We start from the raw sequence: 21,504 nt of genomic DNA on the forward strand, positions 1-21,504 counted from the left end.
TCCCATTTGCCGTCTTTGCCCTCTCCTCCAATCACCACCGTCGCGCACACTCCATGCCGTGCACCGTGGATTCACCCGTCCTTGACTCGTCCTCGTCACGCGCCCGCCCTCTCCTCCAATCACCTTCGACCCTTGACTTGTCCTTATCACGCACCCACGTCTTCATCCAGTCCTCTCCGCCGTGGACTCCTCCTCCACTGCTTCTCCTCCACCGTCGGCGAACAAAAACAGCAGTACAGAACATGTAGTTGCTCAATTGCTCCTCCTTACATGTACTACCTGCCTACTTGTCTCATGCTTGTGTTGTGTGCATGTTACTTGCTTCATGCTTGTGCTCAGTGCTATGTTACTTGGTTGTGCTTGCTTCATATGTGCTTGTGCTTGCTGCCGATTGGAGAACACAATAGAAGATTGATTGAAGTAATGAGAGCTTATGTAAGGTATGCTATAAATCTCACATTCTCACTAGAAAAATATTTAGTATATAATTGTTTTGTTACATATTTTTACTGTTACTGTACATAACATTTAAAACGTCTAAACCACCATCTAGACGCTAGGCTGCGAGTGACCCTTTAACGAGCGTTTAACTTCCAGAAAAACCAAGAGACATACCATACTGAAGAGCATATAGTTTCTCTGGTTGACCTTGTTTCGGAAAAATAAAATCCTGCTAAAATTGGAACGTGGATACGCAGTTGAGAAACAACTTATTGATGCTGTCACATTAGGGTGGAACAATGGAAATAATGAATTATTTGATTATATAATTCAATGCAATAGTGAAAAGCAAATGCGGATTGTCTGAATTATTTGATTATAGAATTCAAGGACGCGGATATGTTTTTGATTTCCTCATCCAAACATGTCTTCACTATGGCAATTGATATTTGAATCCCGCAAAGAAATAATACAATTATGCCCAGATTTGTTTTTTTTATCTGAAATGTTGTTTTTCTTGATACAACCTATATTCAATAGGATGGGGAACGAACGGCGAGGATTGCGCCGAGCACGGGTTCGCCGCCTCGCCGCGACGCACGCTGCCTCCGGCTTTGCCCGACTCGAGGCGAGCCCGCAACTCGTCTCCCACCCCGCCGTCGTCTCCGTCTCCTCTTTTCATCTCCCGAGTCCGGCCATGAACCCTTCCATGCCGCCACCGCCTCCGCGGAACCCTAACCCTTCCATCTCCTCTATGCCGCCGCCTCCGCTCCCGAAACCCTCGCCGTCGGCGCCGCAGCTGGAAGGGGGTTCGGCGTCGGAGCCTCGCGCATCCGCAGCTGAGGCGGAGGGGAGCGATAACCCTAGCTCGTCCTCCTCTATGCTGCCTCCTCCGCCCCCAAAACCCTCGTCACCAACACCGCAGCCGGAGGCGGAGGCGGAGGCGTTGTCTGAGCCTGGCACGTCGGCGGGGGCGGACGGGATTGAGAATCCTAGCCCTAGTGTGAGCGACTCGTCGGTGGATGAGGCGGGGAACCACAGCGGGCCCTCATCCGGCGACACCGAGATGGAGGAGGCGGACGCGCCGCCAGCGGAGCGGCAGAGGCAGCAGCAGCGGCCGCGCGCGCCGTACGCCATTCCCGAGTGGAGCTCCGCGCCGGGTCACCCCTTCTTCCTCGAGGTGCTGAAGGACGGAACAATCGTCGACAAGCTTGGCGTGTGAGTCGTCAGTCCCGGTTCTGCCAGTAGTTCCATTTGTGAATATAATTATGGTGCTATTGTGGTTTTCGGTGGTATTCGCTGCTCATGTCTTCGTAAAGGATAATGTGTGGTTCCTCGTGCAATTAGTTGGTAGTGAATTTTAGCTCGTATTATGTGATTTTTAGTTCTGTGAAATGAGTAGTACCCTAAAGAACGTTAGTTAAGTATTTGTTTCCTCTCATATTTTGATTCGCTGCACTGGATATGGCTTTCTGAGACAGTTTTGCACTGGACTCAAAGTGTCTGCTATAAAATTATTATTTTGGTTGTTGATTTTTCCGATATTTGGGTTGGTGAAATGACAGGCATTACATGATGCAGGTCCGACAAAGGAGCTTACATGTTTGGTCGAATTGATCTATGCGATTTTGTACTGGAGCATCTGACCATTTCTCGATTTCATGCTGGTATGTTGTAGTCATCCTCTATTCAATTATGACAAAGGCAGAGTTTCGAAACCATGGTGTTAACCTGCTGGTTTAATGTTTCTGCTCCAGAATTGTTCTTGAAGACTGGCTTTTTTTAGGGGTGTCATGCTTGAAACTGAAGTAGAAATTATCGTTATTATTATTACTTTAAAATACTAGCAAACCAGGAATCTGTGCTGTAGCTGTCTGCTTCGCTGCACTGACTAGCTGTTTGGATGGTTCCCATTTCCAAACGAAAACTGGAAATACTTTTGGGCCAGCAAACTAGGTCATCTTTTCACTGATTCCTGAGATAGCAGACTGAAAACCTGGGAACTGGTACATCCCCATATTAATGAACCTTGGGAAGAACAGTGAGCACAGTTGCCATTGATGAATATATTATAAATGAATTAGCATCAGGAAACCATGAACTTTGCTTTGAACAAACCTTTTTATTGAGAGGATAAGCATGCTTTGGGAAAAAATGAAAAAATAGACAATATACGCTACCATATTTGCTAAAAGAGACAACATATTGGTGTATTTTCAAATCTAGCACTCGTATTCGTACCTCAAATTCCGAAAAAACCTTGGAATGGTGGGTTCGGACCATAGGTGCCGAATACGGCACTGTACACCGTATTCGGCACCAGGCGCTAAATACAGCCCAACCTGCTGCGCAGTCACGTCCTGTCTTTGCTTTCGGTGTGCGGTGTTTTTGAGACCTGAGGTGCCGAATACGGCACTGTGCACTGTATTCGGCACCTATCTAGCACTCGTATTCGTACATCAAATTCCGAAAAAACCTTGGAACAGTGGGCCCGGATACAGGGAGTTTTCGGCACCTGAGGTGCTGAATACGGTGAACAGTCCCGTATTCGGCACCTCAGGTGCCGAAAACAGTGGGGCTAGCCTTTTTTCGGTGTTTGAGGTACCGAATTCGGGTTTTCGGATTTTGAGGTACCGAATACAGGTGCTAGATTTGCAAATACGCTGATCTGTTGTCTATTTTGGCAAATATGTTGACATATGTTGTCTATTTTTACATTTTTACCGCATGCTTTGAAAACTGTTTATTTATTGTCAAAATTGTATAGATGACCTCATAACAATGAAATAAAGTTGAATCAAGACATTAAGCATTAACTTTGTCGAGGGTACCGGTCGGTGGGCGTGGGAACATCATTTGTGGTGTGCGTGTGCTTGTGATGAACGAAAGAACACGAGGGTTATCCAGGTTCCGGCCTCTCGAAGGATAACAGCCCTACATCCTGTGTATCTTGTTATTAGAGTTTGTGAACTGGTTACTGTAGAGTTTTCTTGATTCCTCCTCTCCATCCCTTTACAAACCGGGTCATCCTCTCTTTATATACTAGAGACGAGAACTTACAAGTGGGTCCTACTTAGCAGACCCATGCTCAGTGTAAGTCCTTTCTCGTGAGAGAATTGGATACTTGATAGAGAAGCGGATTAAAGCTCGAACTCACCTCAACGTGGATTAGGGGTGATCGGCAAATCACCGATACCATGGGAAAAATCTCTTGTGTTATCTTTGAGCTATTTACTTTCTTGCAATTTACATTAAGCAATTTGTCTTCCTAGTTTATAACTTGTTGCATGTCACCCTAGGATTGTAAATCTCAATATATCTCTTAATTGTCTTTCATATTGTTCTAGTGATCTTTAGTTTGTTTCGCAAGTTTTCTTGATCGCTTAGTAATTAGTTTTTTTTTAAAATCGCCTATTCACCCCATCTAGTCGGTATCCTTGATCCTACAGCATCCCTATCACCTTGACCCAAGACCACGGTGGATGGTCGTGTGAGTCTTTCTACAAAGATTCCGACTAGGGCAGTTTCGTGAGAAGAAGCTAGATGGGGCAGCTCATCGGTTAGGAAGTTATCCTTGCGAGGGACGTGCTTGACTTCAAAACTAAAAAAACATCGCACCAGTATTCTCACTTTGGCGAGGTATGCCGCCATTGTTGGATCAGAGCATTGAAATTTCTTTTGCACTTGTTAACAATCAATAGCGAGTCATCGCTAACAAGCATTTAATCTCAAGTGCGTAGGCTGCTCGCGTTCCAGACAAGAGGTCCTTGTATTCCGCATTATTGTTAGTGGCTGGAAAAATATAATTGAACTACGTACCTGAGTAGGTCGCCGGTTGCTGAGGTTTGGACCACTCTAGCCCCCGCTCCCTTCAATGATCCGTCAAAGTGCATGGTTCAGTGTTCGTTCGCCTCTGGTCGCTATACCTGCTTGGGCTCAAAGGACGACTACTCGACCATAAAATCGACCAGTGTCTGGGACTTGATACCTGTTCGGGGGGACTAATTAGAGATCGAACTCTCTGAGCTCTACTGCGCACTTTACTGTTCTTCCTTCCGCATCCATATTATGGAGAATTTATCTAATCGGGAGCGAGGAGATTACCTTGATTTTGTGGGCCTAGAAGTAGTGCCTGAGCTTACGAGAGGCCATCAGAAAGGCGTATAGCAGCTTCTGAGCCTGTGGGTACTGAGCCTTCGCGTCGTGTAGGACCTCACTGACGTAGTATACTGGTCGTTAAAGACCTCACTCGACGACCAGTACCGTGCTCGCGATATATGGGGTAGTTGCAACATAGAGCAAGAGCTCCTTGTTTGGTCGAGGTACGGTCAGTACAGGAGGAGAGGAGAGATACCTTTTTAGAACTTGGAGGACTGCTTTCACTTCTGAGGTCCATTGGAAGTGGCCCCTCTTCTTTAGGAGCTTGAAGAGCGGAAGCCCCTTCTCTTCTAACCTTGAGATGAACCTGCTTAAAGCTGTCACACATCTTGTTAGTTTTTGGACTTCCTTTAGCTTGGTTGGGCATTTCATCTGATCGATGGCTCTGATCTTGCTAGGGTTTGCCTCTATCCCTCGACTAGAAACGAGGAGCCCGAGTAACTTTCTTAATGGGACTTCAAATGTGCACTTCTCAGGGTTCAGTTTCATGTGGTACTTTCGAAGTTTGTTAAACGTTTCCTGGAGGTCCGCGACCAAGTCGTCCTTGGTTCTACTCTTTACAACCACATCATCAACAACGTCTCGACGTTTCTACCGAGCTGTGGTCGAAGAATGAGCTGACTACAACGTTGGTAAGTGGCATTGGCGCTTTTTACATAACAAAAGACCCCGAAGGGTCACAAAAGTAGGCTTCTCCCTATCTTCCCTGTACGTGCTAATCTGGTGGTACCCCGAACGGGCATCTAAGAACTTTAGAAAATTGTCGCCAGCGGTTGAGTCAACAAGCTGGTCGATCTAGGGTAGAGGGAAGAGATCTTTCAAGCACGCCTTGTTGAGATCGGTGAAATCGACGTACATCCTCTACCCATTGTGTTTTCGAACCATGACTGGGTTAGTCACTCTGGGTACTACATTTCTCGGATGAAGCTTGCTTCCAGGAGCTTGTCAATCTTCTTACGAAGTGCTTCATTTCGATCGGCTACGAACCGACGCACTTTTTGTTTGACTGGTCGCGCGTTAGGTCTCATGGACACCTTGTGCTCGATCACATCCTTAGGACTCCGGGCATATCAGACGGACTCCATGAAAAGACGTTCAGGTTCGTCCGAAGGAAAGTGATGAGCACGAGTTCCTATTTGAGGTCTAGACCGGTCCCTATCTGGACCGTCCTGGTCGGGTCGGAGTCATCAAGGCATACTACCTTGAGCTGCTCGTCTTGGCTGGCGGCAACATGAACCTTTACCGGGCGGTGACTAGGCGTAGCATTCTCCGGCTGCGACCTGAGAGTTAAGTCGACCATGTCAAGGCTCCTCTTGTCGCAGTGCAGGTTCGTCTTTGTGTTGCCAAAGATAGTGATGGCCGCGGTTGGATCAGGGATTTTGATCACCTGATATGCGTAGTGGGTGACGACCATGAACTGGACTATTGTTGGCCGCCCCAGGATCGCATTATGAGTGGTTCCAAAGTCCGTCACATCAAATAGGACCTTTTCGGTTCTGAAGTTACTTGGTGAGCCGAAAGTGACGGGTAGCTCGACTTGCCCTAAGGGTTTAACCGAAGAGCCCGGAGTAATCCCAAAGAAGGGGGAGACGGTTTCAACGCGTTCCTTGGGATTTGTAGGGCGTCCAGCGCGGTGGTGAAGAGGAAGTTGATGGAGCTCCCTCCATTGATCAACACGTGAACCAGTCGGATGTTCTGAACGGTGGGTTCGATCACAATAGGGTAATGACCAGGTCTCTTGACACTCGCGCGGTGGTCTCCCTGACTGAAGGTAAGGGGCACATCCGACCACTTCAGACGCAGGCTTGGGCCCGGCGTGGTTGCCCACACTTCCCGGACCACTGGCTTGTATTCCCTGTTCGAGGAATATGTCGCGGCGCCCCGAAGATGCGGTGGACCATGTGATCGGTCTGCTGGTACCTTAGTGTCGACTGGTCGGGGTCGGCCTCATCCTCATCATCCTTGTCGTGCCTGGATTTACGCTCTTTAAGCTCCTTGTCGATGATACCCTACACAACCTTACACTCAGTCAGGTCGTGGGCATCTATGCGATGGATCGGGTAGTAGCCACGACCCTTCTTCTCCTCCCTCTTGAAGCATCGGCGCGGTTGGTTGGTCTGCTTGACCGTCATGACGTCGGATGGTCCCTCATTGCGTTTGTTCTTCATTTTCTCCTTCCGGTCGACCCCTTTGGAGGAGATGGGCTGGTCGGAGGTTGGTCGTGACCTGACGTCAATTTGACGCTCTTGGGCCTTGGCGGCCTGTGCACAGTTTTTTGCGAGCTCAAAGAGCTCGGTAGTGCTTTGGATTTCCTTGGTGGCCATCTTCTCGACTATCTTTTGGTCTCTGACCCCTCTCTTGAATACTATGACAACGAATTCACCTGTGATCCTTGGAATGGTGTTTCGGCGCTCGTTAAAGCGCTAGATGAAGTCTCGCAACGACTCATCTTGTCGCTGCCTGACTTGGTACAGGTCGTCCTCGACCCTGGGTCGAGCATAGGTCTCCTAAAAGTTGGCGACAAACTGGTAGCACATCCTCCCAGGAGCGAATCGATTCGTGGGGGAGGTTCATAAGCCAGGATCGGGCTGAACTGGTCAAGGTGGCCGGGAAGTAGTTGGCTATGACTTTCCTGTGGTCTTCTACGACTTGCACCATGGTGGTGTAGATCTGCAGGAACTCCTCGAGGTTAGTCATGTCATCATACTTTTCGACTAGGACTGATCGAAACTTATCCGGCCAGCACACCTCTCGTAATTAGCCTGATAGGGCGTTGCACCCTGTTTCGTAACAGGGAGTCACCCGCTGATGGACGACAGCGCGGTGCGCAAGTCCAAGGGTTGGTTGTCCCGACGCGGCGGGGGTCTTCGAGCGCTCCCCATTACTGAGGGAGGATGGGATCTTTCCTGCCGTGGGGCTTGTCGCGATTCTTAGAGATCGCGACCTTCACCAGTCCTAGCGACGGACGTGGTGTTTGGCGCCGTAGTTTGGCGTCGGGCGGTCTCAACCAGGAGGGCGATGTCATGTAACCATAGCGCAACTGGCGAACCCTCCTGTACTGTTACTGGTGGGTGGCTAAAAAGCATTCGCACGGTCTGAAGATTCTGTGTATGCGTCATGGCCTCATAGTCGAGCTGCCGAGCGCGAGGTGACGACATATTGCGAGGGGGGAGCCCCCGACATTCGTGTGGCGTGACGACCTTGGTGACGATGCCGCCAAAGACTGGGTCCTCTACAACTCCTCTGGACGACGCTGTGGTGGTTGGGGCTATGCTAGAGCGTCCCTGTGTCCAGTGCTAGTCTAGTTCCCCTTTGGGCGCGTGGCCTGGGAATCATCGTCGGCACTCGGAACACAGGAGCCTTCACTACCCCCCGTTGCATGAACTGTAATGCAAACTTCCCGTTGAGCCTCAGAGCCCTCGAACTCCGCTTTGGTGTCTCATTCCTGGAGCACACCGGGCTCATCTGTGCACACCAGGCTCATCCGGGTTGTATTCCATGGCGAAAACCTCGCGATGGCCGGGGTCCTCGGAACGGGACTCAGCGATTACCGTGGATCCGGCCATGGGTAACCCAATCTAATCTTAAACACTTACCGAAACACAGAATCGTGCCCCCTACTTGGCGCGCTAACTGTCGAGGGTTAATCCCTAGCAATGATTCCGGGGTGCACCGGTCGGTGGGCGCGTGAACGCTTATGGTGTACGTGTGCTTATGATGAACTAAATAACACGGGGATTATCTAGGTTCAGGCCTCCCGAAAGATAACAACCTTACGTCCTGTGTATTTTGTTATCAGAGTTTGTGAACTGGTTATAGATGAGTTCTCTTGACTCCTCATTCTCCCTCCCTTTACAAATCGGGTCCTCGTCTCTTTATATACTAGAGAGAAGAATTTACAAGTGGGTCCTTCTTAGCAGACCCATACCTGGCTAGATATTTTACTCTTGGATCATTATCATGGAGAACCAGGTGAACCTTACTTGCCCTGAGAGCTCTGCATGCCCGTCCCATTCGTGGAATGCCGCCGCACCTACCTTCCCCGGTCGCTCGGCCTCTCCTATCGCCGTGCGCCGCAAGTTCGTCTGCCAAGTCGTCCCGTCCCTACGCTTCGCGAGTCTAACTGCAAAATCATCCACTTGCCTGGTCGTTCTGCAGATCCTATCCCATCCGTCGCATGGCGCATGTCATTCCGCAACATCCCACTCTGTAGCAATTAATGCTACGGGACGGGGCACTACCTATCTGCGTCAGCCATGGCTTTGTTCGCTGGAGGATGTGCTTCGAGAAGAAAAATACTTGAGTAGACATCAATAAATGCGATTAGACATGTTAGGTATCGGCATCATGCGATCAGCAAGGGCTGGTCACAGTACCATATTATATTGCAAGGAGGCTGGTTGTGCAAGGCGAGCCAAGGGCTGGTCGCGCGATGGGTCAAGGGTCAGAAAATATCCTTCGCCGGTCGCCACACTGGTCGCGCGATGGGTCAACGTTCAAAAAATATCCTTCGCCGGTCGCCACATGCCTTGTGGGGCTTGTTAGCCAGGATGTCCCTTTACTCAATACTCCGACAAACTTTATGGAATCAAGATAATAATAATAGTTAATTTTGTTGAATGGAACCTTTCCATTAGTTTGTCTAAGGAGTTCTATGTCGAGTCCATTGTGCATACGTTCTTGGTAAAATCACAACTATTGATGACATGGTGACAGCACAAGGTGAAGTGGCAAACCAAACTGTTCCCACTTTGTTGATGATACTAATGTTATGTGCAACACCATGTCATTTTGTCGAGGAGAAAGCATTTGCTTAGCATGCTGCAAGTATAACATATGAATGCCATTACATATAGCAGAAGAAACTTAATACAACAAACTTGGGAGATTGGGTTAGCTAGGTTATGCAGTTGATTTTCTTGCTGAATAAGCGCTTCTACTATATTCTCCTTACAAAATTTATTATCTAAAGTACTCTTTTTTATGGGCAATTGTTCCTCCTTATTTTGAATGTTTCTTTAACTTCAACTAATCTTGGAATGCAACATTTGTGGACTTTATCACAATGGATTTCTTTTTTAGTGCTTAAGCAGCACACTCATGAATTGTTTTTATGCTATTTTAGTTCTGCAGTTTAGAAATGATGGGAAGGCTTTCCTTTATGATCTTGGAAGCACACATGGGTCTTTCATCAACAAAACTCAGGTAATAGGGATTTCCGGTAAGCCTTCAAATTTTTTAAAGATCTTTATATCATTGAACTACACGAATGCATTCTGTCATTTTACCTGGCTTTTTCATTAGAAAACAGCGCGATTTGTGTTGGTAATATATTGGTATTCTTATGTTGTTGCACTGCTGATTCACTCTGTAAATTTGCCACATTCCTGAAAACTTATAAAACAGTCAATGTATATCCTGTGTTCCTTTCATGCTAGCTGAATGCTGTTCCTTTGAGCTATTTTGCTCTCTAGCTTTTCTATACCATCCCTTTTTTTTTCTACAAATGTAACAATTGATTAGTTTGTCACATGTTCATGTACTCTTGCAAACTCATACATTTTAAGAGTTACACAGGGAGTGTGTTAGGCTATTGATCAATGTGTACCATGGCAATGCTATAATTTGTTCAAAATAAACTCGTCAACATTTTATTTGGCTGGCCTGTGTTTATATTTGTTATCTTAATTTTTTGAACTTCCCTGTTATTGTCTTATTTATTTTGATGATACGTACTGAACAAGCAGATCAAGAAGAAGTTCTACACGGAGATTCATGTTGGAGATGTAATTCGATTTGGGCAGTAAGTTACCTGTTCATTATTTTATTTCGAAGGAACTTCTTTCCCTTTTCTCTTCATCTTCCATTTCTTAATGCAGAAGTTCCTTCATAAATTGCAGCTTTGTGGAGCTCAATTATTTATGATCTCTCTAGGCTACCTTTTTTTTAGGTTGTGTTAGACAGTATTTCAATTTTTAATGTTTGTAGCCTTTAAACATATTTATTGCATAACTGGCTTATTCCATACTCAAAGCATATTCCCTGGTCAAATAAATAAACACGGGGGGCATCGGTATACCAATGCCCAATGTTAAACAGTGACATGTATTTAGTGGCTAGTTTTTCATGTCTTCAGCAGGACTTTTGGTGTTACTTTGTATTTTATAAACTATGCATATTATATTTTATAAAACTATGACTACATTATATGCTTGACAAATGCCCTTTAAATGAAACAGAAAGTAAGAAAGGTTGAAAAAAGAAAATAATGTTGGTAAATAAAAATGTCACTATTTCTCTGTAACTTCTAGTCACGTGATCAAGTCCTTGCTAGCTCTTTTGTTAAGTTCATTTTTTTCCTTTATACTGTTGTATTATTCTGGGAACCAGTTTACACTTTTGTATTAATTTGGTGTCCTTTTCACTGGGTTAATTGGGACTTAACTTTCCTCTTATGTGTTAACTAGATCGTCACGTTTGTACATTTTCCAAGGACCATCTGAGCTGATGCCTCCAGTAAGATTCTGAAACTCATTCAATTGTCTCTTCTACCACTCTACCATTTTTATAATTTCTTAGTATTTGCTTTCTTGCTGCTGCATCCACATCTTAATTAAAGTTAATTGATGATGCAACTAGCAGCCTACTGTTTTCAATTTCCGCTTCATGAGGCTATGTACCAGACAAACCGTGAGACGCTATGTCATCCTCAAAGAAGGATTTTCTCAGTGTTCTATTTTGCAGTACTGATTTTGTAATACTTCTGATGTTGTATCAGTTATATTCGAATAGTAAATCAAGCAAAGCCTGCTATATGTTATCTGTGTCCAATGTTAATGCTACAAAGCATTTTGAAAAACTTCTTAGAGAAACATTTATTTTGGTGTTGAACAAAGATAATTGTCATACAAAAAATGTAAAAACTTTCTTGTATATGGAATCCAAACTAGTTAACTAGTTATATTACCTTAACTGTGTTAGTCTTAACTTTTAGACCTCATGCTTCTTAATTGTGCAAGACCACTCGTCAATATTGTTGCGAGGAACATTTTTAAATCCAGTAAACACCACAAACCTATCCTGTTGTTTCAGTTTTTTTATATTCACTTGTTTCTTTTGAATGGCAGGAAAAAGATATGCAGAAGCGCCGGGATGCTAAGATTCAGCAAGATATGCTTGATCGTGAAGCTTCCCTTTTACGTGCAAAAACTCAAGCGGCTTTAGCAGAGGGAATCTCATGGGGTATGGCTGAGGATGCAGTTGAAGAATCTGCAGAGGTAAGATAAAAACTTTTGATGGAGCTATTCTCATGCTCTAGCTGCACCGTTTCATATTTTGCTGCACTTTCCTAATTGGTGTTCATAAATTTCTTTTTGTTTTTACTGAACATGTTCTTGTATCTTAGGATGAAGCAGATGAAATCACTTGGCAAACCTACAAAGGTCAGCTTACTGATAGACAGGAGAAAACACGTAGCAAGATAGTAAAGCGAATGGAGAAAGTAAGCGCTTGTTGTACTGAAATGTCATACTCTTGTTGATCATTGCAACTTCTCATTTATCCTATACTCTACTAGGGCGAAAAATTTAGTTTGATTGCATGTGAAATTGTTGCCATCACTTATTAGGTTTCGATTAATATGCAGCTGTGTCCTGTTCTATTTTTACACTGATTCTCTTTCGAGTGCCTTTTTCATCCAATGGGAAATCTGGTGATATGTGATGAACACAAAAGTTTATGTTTGGAATATATCATCACCGAGCTATGCTTGCTTTTTTACATACTGCTAGACTGTTTAAATGTGTGAAAACTAATTCTGGACTCTTATTACACGAATCCAGATGATATATGTTCTGGTGCAGATAGCTGACACATGGGTCAGTAATGTAGTGCATATAATTTACACCTGGCACCAATTGTTTCACTTACTCATTTATTAGCTAGTTTATTTCCTTACTTATTGGTTCAATGACCATGCTTGATGCTTCAAATGCTTATGATCCCTCAGTTATATAGGGGGTGCAATCAAGCAATCTACAATACTCGAGTAAATGATATCTATATTAATCAATAAGTAGATAGAAAGAGCACAAGTAATGTTACATGAACAGTACCCATGCTACTGTGCTGTTTGTTACTCTACACTCCATGCCGTTTGTAGGCCCCCTTGCCATAAGATAACCGAAGGCTGGGGGGATTGATTATTGAGGGGCTTTAACACTTGTTTTAAATTTAGAAACTAAGAACTAGAAGCTAATTTTGGTTTTGCTAGTGCTTTGCTAGATAGTAAGAATGTAAAATCAATTTTTATCTGCCTACCACCTTATGTTTCTACAAGACTAAATCAAGAATGACATTGAAATAGTGTCTGTTATCATGTTGCTAGTTGTCCATTACTTGTATCATCTTCAGAAAGTGCTTACTTCGAGTTCTTTACACTTTTGTGAAGTGCTTCAAGGGACATGTTCCCTGAAACTAACGTAGGACTTGACAGACCAAACCCTTGGGCATTTTGGTGCTACTGGCACTGAGAAATCAAGAGGAACAATCTCCTCAGCTAGCTGAGGGTCTCTCATGTCAAATACTCTGGGTTTTAACTACCGAATGCTTATAGAAAAGGTTGTAGGTGCATTGCCTTAGGTGCTGTTTGAGTTGTAGACAGCCCTGCGACTGCACTCTTGGTGGTAGCCATGTCGCCATATATATAAGGGCAATCCTCTTGTGTAGATGGAATGATAGATCCAAACTTCTGAAAAATTGTCCACCCTATGTTTTCAGATGTGGTATATCTTATATAATGAGGATCCCCACTGTTGTACGATTGTATCTCTGCACAGTATGAAGCTTGACCTACTATTCTTTTGTTTCAGATTGCCAACATGAAGAAAGAAATTGATGCAATAAGAATTAAGGACATTTCTCAAGGTGGGCTAACCCAAGGTCAACAAACACAGATTGCACGAAATGAACAACGGATATCTCAGGTTAGTGGAGGATCATATGCTTCACCTACATTTATTAATATGCTGTCACCATTCATTTATCATTTGGTGTAAACCTTCTCTTCAGATTATGGAGGAGCTAGATAATCTAGAAGAAACTTTAAATGACAGTATACGGGAAAGTCTTGGTGCTCGTTCTGGAAAGACAAATCGTGATAGCCATAAAGCAAATCTTGAGGAAGAAGATGTTCTTAGGTTTGTACTCTGATAGATTTGACCTGACTGCTACATTGGTGTATGATTTTTATACATTGAGACTGCTTGATCTCATGAGCTGACTGATGGATTGTTAAATAATTCAGTGACGATGATGAATTTTATGATCGGACGAAGAAGAAATCATCTAGTCAGAAATCCAGTGAGCAACAATCAGTCGAGACTGCTGACAGTCTTCTTGAGAAAAAGGATTCCATCACAAATGATATTGAAAGTAAAAAGAAATTGCTTGAAGAAGAGAAGCATAAGCTGGCTCAAAGCGATACTGCAGATCTTGGGGATGACCTTGATGCTTACATGAGTGGCCTGTCATCTCAATTAGGTATGTTACATTCCAATTAAATCGATTGATCATTTATGAATCTCAGAATTTTGACATGTTTGAATTCTCCTTATGAGCCTGATGTCTGAATGCCATCAGTAATGACCTTGATTGCTGTTTGTTCACTACTATTTTCTTCTTAGAATTGTTGGAAAGTACTGTATAATAGTTTCTATGTGAGCTGTGATCATGGTGCTATCATGACTTATGTGAGGTAAGCAAAAGATGGGAAAAGACAGACCTATGTATACTAGCTAAAAATTCTGATTTGAGGCCTCTGCTGGAACCTCATTCCCTTCTGTTTTGCAAAATCATTAAAGCCTATATTCTGCCAGAATAAAAGCAATCCTTCACTAGACTAAATCTTTGTCATGACCTTGAATTCGTGAAATCCAGTTATGGGTTATTGCATAACTGTAGAGGGTTTGGTCATACACATACAGCATTTAGAAAAGGATACATGCTTCTTTATTGATTTTACCTCAAACGATAATCGAGTATTAAATGACTAAAGTATACACTGTTGCGCTCATGCTATTTTTTTCATTGTGTACGCATTACTATGTTTAGCCCTGAGCATTGGTTCGGCCATTAACATTGATAAAACAGCCTGAAGTTAATGCTTTTATGCACACTTATTTCTTATATTTATTTTCAGTTTTATATGTAGTCAATTGTCTTGCAATCATCTAACTAATTTGAACTATCTTGTAGTACATCATAACATTGCCCAAATTCAAAAGGCACTATCTGATCTTCAGACTGAGCTGGACAGAGTAGTTTACCTACTAAAAATAGCTGATCCTATGGGAGAAGCAGCTCGCAAGTGGGATCTAAAGCCACAAGAAGCAAAAACCGCAGCATCTAATGATAAACCGAGACCTGAATCCAACAAAAAAAATAAAATTGCGCAAACCACTTCAACTGAGGAGAAGCTCAAGGGTTCTTCTAACAAAACACAAACAGATAAACCTGCTAAGGTGGAGAATGATGTCTCCGAAAACCAAGAAAATGGCAGCAAACCTGCGTTTGCCATTCCAAAGCCTCAATGGCTTGGCGACAAGAGGATCATAAAACCTGAAGAAAACTTCACAAATGAAGAAAAGGCGGATGCAGAGGAGCCTGAAAATTTTGTGGACTACAAAGATCGAAAAACTATTCTTTCTAATTCAAGCAGTGGAAAAGAGCTTGAAGAGGCTGCTCCTGGGCTTATTCTACGGAAGAGAAAGTCCACTGATCAGTCAGCTGTCAGTGAGGCAGATTCGTCTTCTGTTGAATCTGAAGCATCTGCTGCTGATGCTGTGGCCCTTCTGCTTAAGCATAAACGTGGTCTACAGACTTCAGAAGAAATGGAGGATGAGAATGAACCACATGCTAGCAAGAGAGAAGGAAAAAAATCAAAACAAAAACGTGCATTGGGTCCAGCAAGACCAGATTTTCTTGAAGCGGGACCAGAATATGAAACATGGGTGCCACCTGAAGGTACAGAAATTTTACTAATATGTTACTGCATACTAGTCAGTACCATATCAATTGATTTATTCCATAGTAATACCATTGCTGAACGTTCTATAGGTCAAACTGGTGATGGGCGCACTGCATTGAATGATCGTCTGGGTTATTGAAGTTTTCTCAGCAACAGCTCTCACTGGTCATGTTGCAGCAAACTGGAGCGCGTGCCTGGAGTGTTAGTGTAATGAGTCTGCGAGCACGTTCACATTGCGCTTCCAACATGTCGTGGTTGTGTCTAGTGTAGTTTTGAACGACTCCTGGACCATTTGATCTAAACCGACACTCAATCTCAGCTAGAGTTTAGGCCAGTCACATCGTGGTGGATTGCATGCAAACAATAGAGTGATAGATTAGATTAAATGGTCTAAAGGAAATTAGAGTCCATGCTAGAAAAACTACCGTGGTGAGCTGGAAGCCACATAAATGCTATCATGTAGTCAAACCATTCCAGGGGATAGTTGGTGTCAAAGAAAAGCTGCAAGCGTTAGACAAAGAAAAAGAGTTGTAGGGATGTTTTAGACAGACCCCCCAAATTGCAGGGAGTTTAACAATTTTCCTAAAAATTGACAGCGCATTCACAAGAAAACGAAACATTGGTAAATACAAAGTTATTTTAGTTTTGCGATAAAACTAATATTTTGCAATTTTTGCTGCAACGTTCAAAATAAAATGCCACCAACATAGCGAGATTCCAAAATGAAATATTTACAACATCCTAGACCATCCAAGAGGGGAAAAGCATCCCTCCGTTGTTACCGATTTTTTTTAATAATATTATTTTGTTGGAAAATTAAAAAATAATAGTAAAATTTATAAAATTGTAAGAATAAGTACTTACCGATACTTTAGGTGCTGACTAGGGATTTGTTGTTACTTCGTATGCCGACTTTCTACGTGACAGTGGACCTGGTGAAAGAGGTGCCACATATCATGTTTGTGGTGCGAATAAACTTGTCGGTACTTCGCGTGTCGATAGGTGATGCGTCATGGCTTGTCGGCATGCGGAGTGTCAACATGTGCCACGTTAGTCTTGTTGGCACGCTGAGTGTCGACATGTCTTTATTTATTCCCTGGTCATCGATTCCCCTCCCACGTACGACCGTTGCTACAGAGAGGCGTGAGGGCAAGCGAGCGCAGACGGCATGCAACGGCGGGCGGCGACGTGCGAGCAAGCAGCGGCGGGCGGTGAGGCGCAGCATGCCGACGAGCAGCAACGGCTATAACGGTTAGTATTTTTATTTTTTAAGAAATAGTTAGGAGTAGTTAGAAATTTAGGAGTGGTTGGAAAATAGGAATAGGTAGAAAAATTAGAAATTAGGAAAAACATTACGATATGAAATTAGGAAATAGTTAGAAAACAGTAGAAAATAGTTAGAAATTAGGAATAGTTACAAAAATTAGGAAAATAGTAGTTAGAAATTAGAAATACTTAAAAAAATAGTAGGAAAATAGTTAGAGAATATTAGAGAAATATAGAGTAGAGTAGATAATTTAGAAAAGTAAGGGTATGAGATTTATAATAGAGTAGGTATGGTTTGGAAATTAGCTATAGGTAGAAAATATAGTATAGTTAGTTCGGAAATATAGAATAGTTAGAAAAGTTCAAATATTTTGGTAGTTTAGAGTTAAAATAGGTATTTAATGTTCTTCAAAAATTTGATATTATTAGACGTACACATTTTCCGTTGATGTAGAAATTGTATAATTGAATTGTTGTGGATTTTCGCAGTATTTTATTTAGAATGGTAGGGGAAAAAATTAGATTTATTTGGAATTTAGAGCAGGAAAATTTACATGAGAGCAGAATAGATAATTTAGCATAGAGCATACATAGTTTAGAATTTTTAAATAGTTAGAAAAGTCTGACTATTTTGAAGTAGATTGTGAATCTAGAATATTTGTACAATGTATGTAGTTAAAAATATTTACAATATTTAGACAATATAGAATAGTTTGAAGTCGAATTGTTGTGAATATGTAGTACAAATATTCCATAGTTGTAGGATATTTAGAATTGAAGTGAAATAGTTTTTTTGGTAGCATTATTATTTAGAATGGTATAGTGTCAACAGAAAGGGTATAGTAATGATGATATTTGATGGTTATGTAGACTACAAGTATTAAGGTTGAATAGATTTTGTTGTCGTAGATGTTGTGTGTTGACTACAATTATTTAACCTGACAGAGTGTAGTATGGTTATTGAATCATGGATGTCGACTATATTGGGGTTCAGGGTTTTTTACGGCCCTGGATATGTCATGCATTGTGACAGTGGGGTGGATTTGAGTAACTTCCAGTATATGGACACAAAATTGAATAGTCTGAGAGAGATGAGGCGGGTCCAAGTGTTATGTTGGCTGTATAATCTTCTACTAGTTAGTCCAGCACATTAGCGGCTGACGATGAAGGTTTTGAATCCTAGACATCGTGGAACGGGGTGGCAGTGGGAGCTCGGGAGCTTACATGTTCAAAGCAATGGTAGCATTTTGTGTCACTGGGGTTGAGATGGAGTTTTTTCCCACTCCATCCTTGTTGAAGCAAGCGATCTTGGTTTAACAAAAGCCAGTCCTAGCACCATAGAAGCTGTTGGCGAAAATGTTATCGATGAGGAGCAGCAGGAGAGTCTGGTTACAGAAGTTCCCTTGTGGACTAGTGCATTGGTTGAGGTAGAGACGATAAGAGAAGAACGTAATGATGGGGAAGATAATCAGGTCGCGATGCTTGCTGATTGGGGGGAGCGGAATGAGGCACTTGTGGACCTGATGGAGGCAGATGACAATGAGTTCTGCACATTTATGGACTTAGGTGTTGGAACTCTAGAGGAATGTTCGAATTTTGCATTGAAGAATTTCACGGTGAACGATAGACACGAGTTTTCATAACAGTATGACTCCATCGTGGTGAGTAAAGGCTAGATGTTTCATGACAAGGTCCATCTGCAACATGCAATGAAGAGATGGCGCTTCTCGGAGAAAAAGAGAGTTCAAGGTGGTTATTTCTAATCCTCAGACATACAACATGAAATGTTTAGATAATATTGCACGTGGCGAGTCCATGGATTCTTGCCGAGGTGTGACATTGTTTGTGTTACGTCCATTGTTGAGCCACATACTTACAATTTGAGTCTACCTCTGCGCACACAGAAGAACATGACCACATATTGTGTTGCAAAGGAGATGTACCCAGAGATTGTGAAGAAGACTAGTATGTCCTCGTTTGGAATTATGCATGCTATAGACAACAGATTTGGGTATGATATTTCATATGCATGGCTTGGAGAGTGAAACAGAAGGTGTTAGAGAAGAGCTTTGGTACATATAAGGACTTGTACCACAAACTACCTTCATTGCTAGAGGTTATTCAGGGGAGGAACCTGCGAACCTGCATTGCTACTCATGATTTTGTCAATCAGGATGGAGATTGAGTCATTCAACGGGCGTTCGAGTCGTTCGGTTGGTGATGTGTGTGGACGGGACATTACTGACAGGAAAATACAGGGGGCAGATACTTACATCTATCGGGGTAGATGGTGAGAAATAGGTTTTGCCTTTGCTTTTGCATTCGTGGAACACGAGTCTACAAATAGTTAGTTGTGGTTCCTGTAGTGGGTTAAGAGAGGTGTTGTTGGTAACATGTCGAATGTATGTGTCCTCCACGATTGCCATGCACGCTTGTTGAACGCTATCAACACATTGCAGAGGGGAGTGAGCGGGGTTTTGTTGTGGCCAAATTTGCATAGTCGATGGTGCATGCGCCATCTTGGAGAAAACTTCTACAAACAATTCAGGAGCAAGAACTTGATGGATCTTTTTAGGATGTTATGCAAACAAAACCAGAGGAGGAAGTTTGATGCTATGTAGGAAGAGCTAGATAAACTAACTGATAGGCACATGGATGAAGTTTTGAAGAAACCAGTTGTACCAAGTGAGGAGGAACTTGAGGGATTAGAGCCTTTACCACTTGAGCCGCAGAGTGTGACCAGGAGGATGAAAGGTGGAAGGAGGGTTAAGTGTTTCTCCGACTGGATTAGACACGAACCATTAGGTAAATAGGCACTCATTGCGAACACTGATGGTTCACGTTATGGAATTATGACAACTAACCTCACTGAGGTTTATTATTGGGTAATGAAGGGGAATAGGTCATTGCTATTGGTGGCAATTGTGGAGTGAGTCACTCGTGAAACGTAGCGGTATCTCTGAGAACGTTATAGTAAGGCCACACTACATATGGGCAACCCGCATAGGGTGTACACGGAGAAGATAACATCTAAAATGGAAGAGAAGAGTGGGACGAGCCAGTCCCATAGGGTTCATGTTGTTGGTTACCGTCAGCACGTGTTCAAGGTGATGGTGCGTGACAAGGGAAGATTTGATATCAGAAGGTAGGAAATTACAATGGAATGCATGTTGTGATCAGGTGACAACAAGTGCGAGTGCACATGCAACAAGCCATCATTGATGCATTTGCCTTTCTATTATGTGCTAGATTCTTGCACGAAGGGCAACATAGAATCTGAGTATTTTATATCACCGTACTACCGCAAGGAAGTCGTAGAAAGTACTTGGGCTGGTGAGTTGCTTGGGTGGTGGGCGGTGAAGGACTTCACGAAGCAGCCTAAAAATAGTCCGGCTTGGATTTCAGATCCAAACAACAAGGTTGAAACAAAGGGGAGACGCAAGACTCAACGTATCAGGAATGATATTCAGAAACCAAGTGGAGAAGTGACTTAGTTTGGATGTGATGAGGCATTGACAACAGTTGATGTATCTTAAACTTGGTTAGCATGTGTTTGTAGATGCTTGTTCTTGTTCATATCTAACTTGAGTTAGCGGTGTTTGGAATTGGCAAATTCTTCTCTGTACGCAGAAAAATTATAGACACCGGATGTTCCGGTGTGGGTAGTGTATACTCATTGGACTATTTCTTGCATAGAGCAATTTTTTGAGCGAAATTGTAGATCAATGCACTGGAAGGTCCGATGAGTGTGGTGGCTATACCTAAGGGTGAAGCATTTTCAGTGTTGAAGCAGAAATGAAAGCAAACACCGGATGGTTCGGTGGTGGACTTTGAGAGCACTGTAGTATTTTTGCAGAGAGGAGATTTTTGACGCCAAGTTTGATTATGTACGCTAGATAGTCTGGTGCTGAGATTGTGAACACCAGAGGATGCACGCGACCTTTTGTTGCAGGGAGTTTGCAGAAGAGTGGTTTGGTGGATTTTTACACACCGGATTATCCATTGTGGACATGAGATCACCAGAAGCTTTCACCGGACCTTTTCTTGTAGAGAGCAAAGTTTTCCTGGAACAGATAGTGTTACACTCACTGGATGGTCTGGTGTTCAAGAGCAGAACACACTGGAACATCCAGTGTTCATGTTTTCTGTAGGATGTGCTCTGATTTAAAGTTTTTGATTTAATACTAACGTGGAGATTTTTAGGAGTGTGGAGAAATATGTTTGCTTGTTTCAAGGTGTGCAGGTGATAGATGCAACTTGGCAGTCGACGACGAATTATCGGGGCTAAGCGGATGCTTGGTGCCGAATGATCAAGGAGGACCGGGCGGAGTCAAGGGTGATCCTAGCTGTACACATGAAGGTCAAGCAAAGTATGAAACAGAGGATAAAGATTGCGTGTTGATAAAGTCAGGCGAAAGGGATGCCGGTCTAAGTGATAAGGTGGCCTGAAAGATCTGGATTATGAGAGACTTAGTGCGATCAAGATCGCAAGATGGAGGACATGCGTCATCATCGGAGTGTTTGCTTCAGGTGGAAGCAAGTGGTGGCTAGTCACATTGTAAGAAGCATACTAGGGTTCCGCGGTTTGGCCTCAAAACTATGGGAGGACTGGA

General features: G+C 43.2%; 1 protein-coding gene across 1 annotated transcript; it reads left to right on the plus strand.

The window, feature by feature from the left end:
* The first annotated feature begins 978 nt into the window (after window positions 1-978).
* On the plus strand, window positions 979-16,125 carry LOC133926668 (uncharacterized). The gene is made up of 12 exons (XM_062372691.1): window positions 979-1,659; window positions 2,023-2,108; window positions 9,725-9,804; window positions 10,347-10,402; window positions 11,067-11,115; window positions 11,727-11,876; window positions 12,005-12,100; window positions 13,470-13,583; window positions 13,669-13,796; window positions 13,904-14,139; window positions 14,854-15,621; window positions 15,715-16,125. Exons 1-12 carry the CDS (start codon window positions 983-985, stop codon window positions 15,762-15,764), a joined length of 2,490 nt encoding a protein of 829 aa, XP_062228675.1. The 5' UTR covers window positions 979-982; the 3' UTR covers window positions 15,765-16,125.
* Window positions 16,126-21,504: the final 5,379 nt, after the last annotated feature.

The sequence above is a fragment of the Phragmites australis genome, chromosome 8, assembly GCF_958298935.1.
Source record: "Phragmites australis chromosome 8, lpPhrAust1.1, whole genome shotgun sequence".
NCBI classification, from domain to species: Eukaryota; Viridiplantae; Streptophyta; class Magnoliopsida; order Poales; family Poaceae; genus Phragmites; species Phragmites australis.